The 12,478-nt window shown below is 37.5% G+C and overlaps 1 protein-coding gene across 1 annotated transcript in view; it reads right to left on the bottom strand.

The window, feature by feature from the left end:
* The window catches only part of LOC111504476 (unc-112-related protein), a 39,648-nt gene that overhangs the window by 1,998 nt on the left and 25,172 nt on the right, over positions 1 to 12,478 (bottom strand). The window contains exons 2-8 of the mRNA XM_023159036.2: positions 8,090 to 8,252; positions 7,390 to 7,735; positions 3,239 to 3,444; positions 2,964 to 3,174; positions 2,592 to 2,785; positions 763 to 1,000; positions 484 to 696 (exon numbers count right to left, since the gene is read on the bottom strand). Of these exons, the coding sequence (XP_023014804.1) occupies positions 484 to 696; positions 763 to 1,000; positions 2,592 to 2,785; positions 2,964 to 3,174; positions 3,239 to 3,444; positions 7,390 to 7,735; positions 8,090 to 8,252 (1,571 nt within the window). The remainder of the gene's footprint in view (positions 1 to 483; positions 697 to 762; positions 1,001 to 2,591; positions 2,786 to 2,963; positions 3,175 to 3,238; positions 3,445 to 7,389; positions 7,736 to 8,089; positions 8,253 to 12,478) is intronic.

The raw sequence follows: 12,478 nt of genomic DNA, 5'->3' as shown, positions 1-12,478 counted from the left end.
GAGGCCGCCACCATCACGACCAGCCTTTGGTCAATTTGTGAAAGAGTTTTTCGTTGAGCGTCTGGTTGGCGTCCATGGACCTTATCGACCAGAATATATATGTTTGAGTTACAGAAAAGTTTATATGTTGATCTTCATAAAGGAGTGTATCTTTAAAAATATTTCACGGCAACTCCACAAAAAAATATAATAATACACCAAGTCCCTACTTGGCTAAATTGTGGTTAAAAATGAAATAATGAAAGAAAATAGGGAAAACAACCTATGTTGTTCCATATTTATACAAATCGATTATAAATTACATCACATCTACGAGATACAAAAAAAAAATCGGTAGGCACTTGAATTATCGCCTCCCGTTGGGCGCCAATTTTGAGTTCTATATCAAAACATGAAATACTAACCGACTACCTCGTCATTCGAACATTCTGTAGTGAAAGTAACGTAAATCAATACACTGTCTTCAATTATGGTTTGACTAACCTTTCCTTTGGACTTTTTCAAGTATTTCGGGGCAATGTAATCCTCAATCTGTATATCCAAGGTGTTGGGATTTAAAACAGGCTGTTCTGAAGGCCTCTGTAGATTCAAAAAGTCCAAGATAGTCTTCTTCTCCGTTTCATACGAACTGTCTGCAAGTGATCTTCCTTTAGACGCCAATCTACAACACGCCATCCACTGGGCATACTGGGTTTCCTAAAAAAACACAGGAAAACATATTTCGAAGTGAACAGGATAATTTAGATAGAGAGTCATACTCACGTTATCACATCTTATATACATTTCCGACATTCCATCTGAACTTGGAACCTCCAGCTTGATGACGTATTTATTCTGAGTGATGTTGACGTCTGGGGTGACTTCGCACCCCTTTAGGTTTATGCTTTGGATGGCGTTTTGGGCGTCCATCATTTCACCCTTGCTTTTATACATATACAAATGTAGATCCCGGCAGGTGAACCAGTATTTTTTGTAAGCTTTCATCGTGAACCTCTTCGGCCTGAAATATGATAACAAGAATTTACAGAAAGTCTTAAGAAAATGTTGAAAATTTTGTTTAGAATGTTAGGTTCTCAAATGAAGATGTTTACTTTAGAATGTCAATTTGATTACTCCTTTAAATCAGAAAATTTAAATATTTCATAATTTATTTCAAGATTGAACTGAGAATGTACATATTTTTCCTTTGTATTTGTATTATTGCATTACATGGAATATTTTTTGATTTGTTGAAATATTTACTACTGAATGAAGTACTTTTTTTATTATTAATCACAATACTTTGTTGATACAAGAGTATTTTAGTAAAAAGAATACCTTATTTCTTCATAACCGTATTACATTTCAATAATTTTACAAAACTTTTCAAATTTGAAGCCCAAAGAATTTATCGATGTAACTTCTAATATTTTTAAATTCTCCACATTGTTAAAAATAGTACTTTAAGTTGAAGTTGTATTAAATAACTAAAAATATAGTAGTTTCATAGTGGAAACTTTTATTTGACTACTTTTTAATGAATGTAGTTTAATAACTTTTAGAATAAAACATACTCCACGATTCAACATTTTTTTCCAGCTTTTGTATTGGAAATACTTTTTGAAAGTACATTTACAATACATTAACATTGAAGTACATTCAGAAACTGAGGCACTTTTAACTGTCTTGAGTTCCTTTTCAAGTAGCTAGTAAATGATCCGAAAGTACATCTTCATCACTTGAAAATACATCACATTCTCATGGAATTGAAGTAGTTTTAAAAAGTTTCTTTACAATACATTAAATGGCGCACTTTTTACTGTTTGGAGTAGTTTTGCAAGTAACTAGTAAATGATCCAAACATACTTTATCACTTGAAAATACATCACATTTTTTGGACTCAAAATACTTTTTGAAAGTACCTTTATAATAGATTAACTCTCATATTGCTAGTGAATGATCCAAAAATACTTCTTTATCACTTAGAAATACATCACATTTTTTGGAGTCAAAGTACCTTTTGAAAGTACCTTTACAGTACATTAACTTTCAAGTAGACGATAAAGATCTAAAAACACTTCATTATCACTTGGAAATACATCACATTCTCATGGAATTGAAGTAGTTTTAAAGAGTTTCTTTACAATACATTAAATGGCGCACTTTTTACTGTTTGGAGTATTTTTTCAAGTAGTTAGTAAATGATCCAAAAATACTTCTTTATCACTTGAAAATACATCACATTTTAAAGTACTTTTAGAAAGTACCTTTATAATAGATTAATTCTCGTGTTGCTAGTGAATGATCCAAAAATACTTCTTTATCACTTGGAAATATATCATATTCTTTGGACTAAAAGTACTTTTTGAAAGTACTTTTACTTTCAAATACTGTCACAAACTGGCAAAGTATTAGCAAAGGTTACATTTAAATTCTTATGAACCTCTCTATAAAAATTTGCAGAACTTTTCCGCCGAAATCTCTTGCTAATTTTTAATTAAGAGATCATTGATGCGTGACGCCAATTTGGCGTTGAAATAAAATACTACAGATACTAAATACAATGAAAGTGCTTTTGATATTTGGTATTAAATGAAATATGAACTACTCACTTCAAATACCGCAGTTGATCCTTGAGTTCTGGAACTTGGGTGATGTTATTGGAAAACGTACTGATGCTGGAGCCCTCAAGGGTGGTTTGGAGGTTATTGAGGGCGGCATCGATGTCATCTTCGATTGGTGAAGGCGAACTACCTTCGCTTTCCGTAGAAGGCTGAGGCTGACTAGCCTGCAACTTGACTTGCAACTGAAACATCGACGAGACATTGAACATCCATTATAAAAGTACCAGATACCTCAAATTCATTTGCAAAGTACTTTAAAATACTTTAAGTAGTTTCAGTACTCGCAAAAACTTTAGTTGAAATAGATATTTGTTACTGGAAGTTTGAATATTTATGAAAAAGTACTGAGTCAACTCTAACCTGCAAAGCAGCGAACATAAGCATTTCCTCTTCCGTGCAGTCGATTTCTTCATTAAGCAACTGCCACTTGGCTTGCTCGTAGATCTGGTTGATGCGGATGGCGTCGTACTTAGGATTGAGATCGTAGAAGGCATAGAACTTGAACTTGAGGCACAGCATGTCGTGGTCTCTGATTCCTTGTTCCATAATCGACAAAGAGGAGTCCAACCATCTGTAAAAAGGAAACGTTCTTGAGCATTGAAGGATTTAAATACTTTTCTGAAAGCTGTACTCACGCTACGTTCATTCTGGCTTTTTCGACCAGTGATTTTGGCCTGAGGAGGTGCCTTCTTGCTTCGGGACTAGGCGTAGAGGGACTCTGCGCCAAGGAGCTGTCGAAACTTCCATTCAGTTGTTCTAAACTCAAGCTGTTGGAAACGTTAGCGGAATAGTTCAAGGTGCCATTCATGTCGGCTCCGTAGCCATTTCTTTTCCAAGTTCCCTGGAATGAAAAAATGGAGTTGAATGTATATTTTTTGTGCTGTTGAGAAATACACAGTTTTCACTCAGAAAACGAGACATTTCATGTGTTGATCTTACAGAAAGCTTTCCTTGTAGAAAGTCAGGTCTGTAACGGTGTATTTTGCTCTACATTTTATTAAATGAATATTCGAAATCAACCAGTGAATGTAGCTAACGCCATCTATTGATCAAAAGCTCAGTCAGAGGGTTTAATCGATATTAACTTAGCATGCCAAAAAATTGATACTCCTGGGAAAAAATCCTTACTATCTTTTTGTCATTGACCGATACTTGATGCTTGCTATATTCAGAAAATTAGAAATCTTCAAACTATGTGAAAACTAGAAATATTGGCAGATGTCCAATCGACGTTTAAAACCAATCGTTCCAGACTTTGTTTGAGAGATGGTGGATAATAAGTTTATTTTGGAAATGAAGTATAGAAACAAAATGTCTGGTCACTACTTAAATAAACAAAAGTGCAAAAATAACGCTTTGAAATACTCGAAAGTGCAGTCTTCGACTAAATGTTTGAAATTCTTCCAAGTTTCAAAATAGATATTCACTCAATGTTTCAAGCACTAAGACAATCTGATATTGAGTACATTTATCTCTATAGCCCAGATCAGCAATAAAAAATGAATCAGAGAGTCTTTCCTTGATGTTATAATTAAACGATTACGGGAATAGTTTCAATCCACTTTTCAAAAAGATCATAGACCACAGACACGTTTCAAATTTTGAGGTACAAAAATAGGAGAGAGAGAGAGAGAGAGAGAGAGAGAGAGAGAGAGAGAAAACAAAAGGCAGAGGGTAAAAGATAAGAGATCAGGGGAAAGGGAAAGAGAGAAAAAGAGGGATAGGGATGAGAGGAATAACGAGACAATAAATAAGAGACATATTGAAGAGCAGAGAGAGAAAATACAGAAGATATAGCAAAAAAATGTAGAGGAGCGATAAGAGAGCAGGGGAAAGGAAAAGAGAGAAAAAGGGGGAAAGGGATGAGAGGAATAACGAGACAATAAGTAAGAGATACTAATGAGACATAAGGTAGAAGGATGAGAGAGCGCGAAAAATAAGAGACTTATTGAAGAGAAAAGAAGAGAGAAAAAATGGAAAAGGGATGAGAGGAATAACGGAGACAATGAATAAGATATACTAATGAGACATAAGGTAGAACGATGAGAGAGCGCGGAAAATAAGAGAGATAAAATACAGAAGATATAGCAAAAAAATGTAGAGGAGCGATAAGAGAGCAGGGGAAAGGAAAAGATAGAAAAAGGGGGAAAGGGATGAGAGGAATAACGAGACAATAAGTGAGAGATACTAATGAGACATAAGGTAGAAGTAGAAGGATGAGAGAGCGCGAAAAATAAGAGACTTATTGAAGAAAAAAGAAGAGAGAAAAAATGGAAAAGGGATGAGAGGAATAACGAGACAATGAATAAGAGATACTAATGAGACATAAGGTAGAACGATGAGAGAGCGCGGAAAATAAGAGACGTATTGAAGAGTGGAGAGATAAAATAAAGAAGATATAGCAAACAAATGTAGAGGAGCGATAAGAGAGCAGGGGAAAGGAAAAGATAGAAAAAGGGGGAAAGTGATGAGAGGAATAACGAGACAATAAGTAAGAGATACTAATGAGACATAAGGTAGAAGGATGAGAGAGAGCGAAAAATAAGAGACTTATTGAAGAGAAAAGAAGAGAGAAAAAATGGAAAAGGGATGAGAGGAATAACGAGACAATGAATAAGAGATACTAATGAGACATAAGGTAGAACGATGAGAGAGCGTGGAAAATAAGAAACGTATTGAAGAGTGGAGATATAAAATACAGAAGATATAGCAAAAAAATGTAGAGGAGCGATAAGAGAGCAGGGGAAAGGAAAAGAGAGAAAAAGTGGGAAAGGGATGAGAGGAATAACGAGACAATAAATAAGAGATACTAATGAGAGATAAGGTAGAAGGATGAGAGAGAGCGAAAAATAAGAGACGTATTGAAGAGTGGAGAGAGAAAATACAAAAGATATAGGCAGAAAAATTGAGTGGAGCGATAAGATAGAAGGAAAAGATAAGAAAGAGACGAGTGAAAGAAGAAAGAGAGAGGAGAGGAATTGAAAGATGTAGAGAAGACAGACAGGACTTGGAAAAGTAACGGATGAAAGTTGAGAATGGCGAAATATAATGAAGGATGGGTAGAGACACTACTTCTTTAATAATGCTGCATTTGGTATAGTTTTTATCGCTCCTGTTATTTCCGAAAAAGTATGCGTTTGTACCATGCCATTTGTATTATCTTTGGCTACATGGAGTGAAGCAGTGTTATATTTTGACAATTCTGAGTGGTACACCTGACGACATCCTGAGTAACAATACTGATTACTAATTATACTTTATCTGTCTTCTTAACCTCGTTCCGGCCCCACGTTGGGTGCCGCAATAAAATATATAAATGGATCATCGCCAAATGTTCATTAAAAGAGGGGGGGGGGTGTTATTCATGGTTATGATATCAGATATAAAATGAAAGGGGTATATTACCATATATATGTCATCTACATATATCTAAAATACTTATTGGGAAATATTCTGTTTTATAACTATAACCATGTGTCATAGTTCAATATATTCTATAGTGATCAAAATTACATATGACATGCTTGCGTATATTGTGGTATTTCAAAATTTCGAATTTGTACAGTACGCGCCTACTAAGATGAGTCAGCGCAGAAACGTAAAATCGTTCTATGCTAAAGGACTCCGTCCACTTAAGTCATATTTCGCCAATGTACTACTGACATCAGTTGGCGAGTTGGCTGTCCTTCTTCATCTATCACTGCTTGCTTGCTGTGCATGCTGTTTTTGGCGAGTGCATTGGCTTGGGATGTGGGGGTTGAGCAAACCAGTCATCGGATGCCTGCTTCCACGTAGCCCCGCTGGATAGGGGAATGACAGCTTTTGGTTGTGTTTGAAGGTGGTTGACAATGTAATACAAAGGAAGGTCTCGAAAAGGAACTAGACATCATCAAAAATTACCTTCAACGGAATTGTTGCTCCAGAGTGATGGTAGAACAGGCTTTAGCTAGAAGACAGCAAGATCTCCACAAGGAAGAGAAGCCGCCACAGCCAGTACTTGTACTTTCCTACATCAGAGGATTATCTTAGAGGATAAGAAGAATTGGTTCCAAGTACAATATCAGAACCTGCTTCAGAACTGGTAACACTATCCGTAGCAGCCTCACGAAAACCAGGCCACCAAACGAGGACTGCGATTCCAAGAATTGCATTTTTCGGATACCCTGCGAGTGAGGAGAATCATACATCGGTGAAACTAAAAGGCCATTGAAAGTTCGCATTGCTGAGCACAAAAAACACACAGCGAGGAGAAACCAGCAAATCCGGAATAGCAGAGCATGTTTGGACTCATCAACATCAAGTGGGCTGAAGCTGAAATCATCCACAAAGAGGAACACTGGTTCAGGAGAACATTCAAAGAAGCCGCGTATATGTCAAGCTAGCGTAGAGATACGTAACATATGGAAACCTCTAATCGAGCGAAAAACGACTAACTCCCGCCAAACGGTCATCTCCCGCTAAAACCAATGAAGCGGAAAGAGGAAAGAGGGGATAGGTGAAAGGTGAAAGCACCCGAATGACCTATAAAGAGTCAGATCTCGGAGGAATAAGTCCAGTTATCACCCGTAGACGATTTGACCTAACCTAACCTAACTGACATCAGTTTGTGTGACCAAGAGCTATCTTCTGGGGAGGGTACAATTTGGTTCCGAATGCGCATCAAAATCTCATCTTAGTCAGCGCGTACTATAGCTACTTTTGAGTCATTTCCAAGAAAATCAACAATCATTAAATCGGGTAATCGTGCGGTTCATTTCGTCTAGTCTCAAATGATATGAATACTCACATTTCCGGCGGGGCTGCTGATGGGCGTGGAACTGGGCGGCCCCCTCGCCGGCGTGATGGGGGCGCATGTGAAGGGCGATTTGTCCAAGCTGCCAGTGCTGCCGGCGGGGCTACTGTTCGCGATGAAGGTGTTCGTGTCGACGGGCACGTAGCCACCGCCGTTTTTCTGTCCGACGTGCTGCTCAGGCTTCTTCTTCGGCATGTCCTTGTAGTTGTACTTGAGATGGTTGTACTCGAGTGGCTTGCAGAGCGACAACTCTTCGGGGTGGCGGATGCCTAGATCTTTGCACAGCTGAGTTACGGCGGAGAAAGTCTTCACCGAGAAATCTACCCTCATGTCGATGTACCTGTGAAATTCGGTACAGTTTACTCATTCACTAGACCAAATTTAACTCTTTATTGTATAAAGTGCGGTTCTTTTGACTTCCGGACGAGACAAGATGTCGACGGAGATATTATTTTTAGTATCGTTACATAATGAAAAGATTATGAAAGTTGAAAATGCCCAAAGAAGCTCCATCAAAATTTCTATTTCCTCCAGAAATTTGGAAAAAAATTAACAGTATCAACTTATAGAGTATAAAATTCTCTATCGATCAGTATATACCACAATACAGTAAAATGAATATTTATTGAGATTTGGAGCTACAAAAACCAATGACATTAAACCGGACAAAACTTCTACTCTGTATTATTCTTACCTGAGATCGGGCAGTTGCAATCTGAGGGTTTTGTGCATGGGGGTGAAATAAAGAAGGGCGTCTGCATGGACACCGCATTGGTCAAGAGTGGAACGTGTCCTGGTCAGCCAAATGTTCTGCATGGGCCACCAGAGCGCGTGGTCTGACCAATCCATAGATATTTCTGCAAAAAAAAAAAAATAATTGCATATGAGCTCAAGCTGATAGTCTAGTTGTCAATAATGTATTTTTTCCTTGTACTTGTACTTATTGAGTTGTATTTGTGAATATTCCATCATGTTCCAGCTCCCTTCAACAAATATTAGTACAACCTAAAGACGAGATGTTGAAAGGTGAAAATATTAAATGAACTGTGAGGCCGTGGCAAAAAAAATATCGGTCAGACCAAGGGAGTCTTTGAAATTCGTTTCAAGGAACACGCAGCACATACCCGATGACGAAGACCAGAAAAGCCTAATGTCGCCTTGGAGAAAGGCCAAAGCATATATGAAAGCTGTAGGTACATGACACTAGGTTTTTAAAAGCTTTCGAAAGTCTGGAAACAACAAACTGTGGCATGAGAATTATAAACAGTGACAGAAGTCTTATTCCAAACAGCCCATCGTTTACTCTGTTGGCGAAACGTACGTCGACAAGAGTATTACAATTCTGGTGATTGGGAAAATTACTTGGTATAGATTCCATCGTGTTCATGATCTATTTGATCTCTGTATAGATAGGCACCTTTTCATGTACTCAAATTTCAGCTTGAATTGTGAGACAAATATTTATGTTAGTCCTAATGTGTGTATCAATTAAGTTTTATTAATAAACGAGAATCCTTGAAATTCAAGTCAAATTCTTCAGGTGTTTACACTGAACAAAATATATGAATTTAACAAGGAAATGTATCATTTGAAATTTCTGGTCCATTCATTTCCAATACCATCTATTTTCAATTTCTTTTGCCAAAGATTTACCTATATTAATATTTTTTCAAACGTTTATGTTCTTGTTAAATTCCTTAGGAAAATCGTAAAACATAAATTTGCATATATTGTTACGTAATGTAGATGTAAATTGTAGTCTTGTTATCAGTTATATTTGCTCAGGCAATCAGTGTGGCATATGAACTAACAAAATATAATCTAACAGTGGAGAATGTGTTTAACGTAATAAGTGAATTGTACTATAAAACCAATATCAATGACTTCACACATTAATCGCCCAAATCGAATGATTTTTCGGCCCTTCAGGTCGCTGCATTTTATTACACGGTTTATTTGTTATGGTCTAATTTTATTAAAAATCGTCACTGAAATATTTACTACTTATTTTTCACCCCAAAAACATTTTGAATTTGAGACTCGTCATTAATCTCACGCGGCCTACGTTGCTGTGTGTCTGACCAACGTACAAGGAAACTTTGGCAAAAAAAATCGTATGCGGAACCCCAAGAAATTATAAATAACACACATGATAAAACAATTTTCACTCTATCAACTTCTGGAATTGGCTTTCTTGAGTTTCCAAGTTGTTTTGTGTTCTCAAATTCTCAGTCCGCAGACTCATCAGTATTCCGATGTGGATAGTGTCCAAAAGTTTATATAGGAAGAACATCTAGACATTTCAAAGCAAGAACTTCAGAACACAAAAGGCGTGCCCCGTTTTGGAGAACAACCACATTTTGAACACGAAGTGTAGAATATTATATAACGAAAACAAAGGTCAAGAATTGAACCTGCCAGAATTCCTAGAAATCAATAAACAAAGATGATCAACCGACCAACAAGAATGTAACCACCCGCTCTCAATGAACTCATTATCCTAAAATTCTTGTAATCCAACCTTCCGTAATGCGCAACAGTACTATTCAGTACGGCTCGTACGTATTCGGTACGGCTGTATTTAGTACGTATCCTATGATCCTTTATTCTGAAGAAATTTATAGGTTTTTCTTAAAACCGGTCTATTCTTATTCAACTTTCCACAACGCCCTGTATTCAATATGGCACGTACCCCTATTTAATACGGCTGTATTCGGTACGCCTGTATTTAGCATTGCTGTATTCAGTACGACCCGTAAGTATATAATCCATTTTTCTGAAGAACTTTCTTGGAGCTATGGCAGTGTGTTTAATTTTAACCTTATGGTTGTTCTAACAATCGACCTGTTTTTATCCAGCCTTTCGCAACGCCCTGTATTCAGTACAGCCCGCACGTATTAAGTACAGCTATATTCAGCATTGCTGTATCTACTACGCCTATATACAGTACGGCTCGTGCTTATATAAAATGTTCAATTTTGTTGAAAAAATTTCATGAAGATATGAAAGTGAGTTCTGTTCTTATCCACTGTAATCAGTACGACACGTACATATTCAGTACGGCTGTATTCAGTAAGCTTATTCAGTACACCTGCATTTGGTATGGTCCGTACGTATAAAATGTGTTTCATTTTTTTACTAAAGACATTTTATAGAGAGATGAGAATGGGTTCCATTTTAACAGTATGACATTTTATGGAGAGATGACAGTGGGTTCCATTTTAACAGTATGGCTGTTCGAACATTGGTCTGTTCTTATCCAACCTTCAGAACGGTCCGTACGTATTCAGTACGCCTTTTCAGTACGGTTGTATTCAGTATGGCTGTATTCAGTTCACATGCATATAAAATGATCCACTTTTTTTAAAGAAATTTCTTGGTTGTTCTGATAACTGGTCTGTTTTTATCCAACCTTCTGCAAAGCCCTGTACTCAGTACGACCCGTACGTATTCGGTACGGCTCTATACATTACGGCTGTAACTAGTACGCCTATTCAGTATGCCTGTATTCAGCTCGTATGAACGTATATAAAATGATCCATTTTTATGAGGAAATTCTTTGGTTGTTCTAACAACCAACCGTCCACAACGCCCTATATTCAGTACGGCCCGTACGTCTATTCGGCACAGCCCGTACGCCTAATCAGTACGGACCGTACGCTTAATTAGTACGGACCGTACGCCTATTCAGTACGGCCCGTACGCCTATTCAGCACGACTGTGTTCAGTGAGCCTATTCAGTACATTTGTGTTCAGTACGGTCCGTATGTCTATACAGTACGGTCCGTACCCCTTTTCAGTACGGCTATTCAGCACGGCTGCATTCAGTGAGCCTATTTAGTACGCCTGTATTCAGTATGGTCCGTAAGTTTATGAAATGATTCATTTTTCTAAAAAAAATTCATGGAGATATGACAGTGGGTTCCATTTTACCAGTATGGTTGTTCCAACAACCGCCCTGTTTTTAACCCAACCTTCCACAACGCCCTATATTCAGTACGGCCCGTACGTCTATTCAGTACAGCACGTACACTATTCAGTACGGACCGTACACCTAATCAGTACGAAACGTACACCTATTCAGTACGGCCCGTACGCCTATTCAGCACGACTGTGTTCAGTGAGCCTATTCAGTACATTTGTGTTCAGTACGGTCCGTATGTCTATACAGTTCGGCCCGTATGACTATACAGTACGGTCCGTACCCCCTTTTCAGTACGGCTATTCAGCACGGCTGTATTCAGTGAGCTTATTTAGTACAGTATGGTCCGTAAGTTTATGAAATGATTAATTTTTCTAAAAAAAATCGTGGAGATATGACAGTGGGTTCCATTTTACCAGTATGGTTGTTCCAACAACCACCCTGTTTTTAACTCAACCTTCCGCAACGCCCTGTATTCAGTACGGCCTGTGGATAAATTCAAAGAAAAGTACAGCGTCTCCCGAATATCGAGAAATTACCATAAAGCACCATCATTATAATAATAAGGCTGTCGTTGTGTTGTTTGTTAAGGGGAAAAGATCCAACACCTATTTATCATTTCGACGGATATCCGGCGATTTTTTTCAACTCGCATTACTACTCAGGCGTCTTTCTGGCGATCTGATGACACTCATAAACCGCTGGTTTCCTGGGTGATAACGCTAGTATTGGACAATCGAACGATGATACATTTTTCTTGGCGATTTTGTAATGCGTATTTGCTTTGACGAGTCCGAGGCCTTCTTTATCGTTTGAATGAGGAACTAGAATGCCGCGGAATATTCTGAGAATGGATGATACATCAAATATACATGCTACTATTGGATCTTTCTGGTGATAGCATCTTCCCCAACTTAAAAAATTGAAATTGTTATGGATAACGTCATACGAGTGTAGGAGGACAAACTTTTCGAACACTCCGATAAGATACTGAGTGAAAAATACATTGAATTTATGCAGTAACTTACCGGGTGAACTAAACTTTCATCTTTTCTTCATCTATATAAAGTTCTCCAATAAAATTCTCTTTTTTTTAGATTGTGCTGGGTGAGAATTACCAAAAAGATCTGTAAAACAATACTACTATAACATTCAGTTTTT

This window comes from Leptinotarsa decemlineata, unplaced genomic scaffold, assembly GCF_025532065.1.
Source record: "Leptinotarsa decemlineata unplaced genomic scaffold, Ldec_3_MD MMD2_tig00026282_RagTag_RagTag, whole genome shotgun sequence".
NCBI classification, from domain to species: Eukaryota; Metazoa; Arthropoda; class Insecta; order Coleoptera; family Chrysomelidae; genus Leptinotarsa; species Leptinotarsa decemlineata.
The sequence above is the reverse complement of the archived record's forward strand: the minus strand, read 5'-3'. Positions and strand labels throughout refer to the sequence as shown.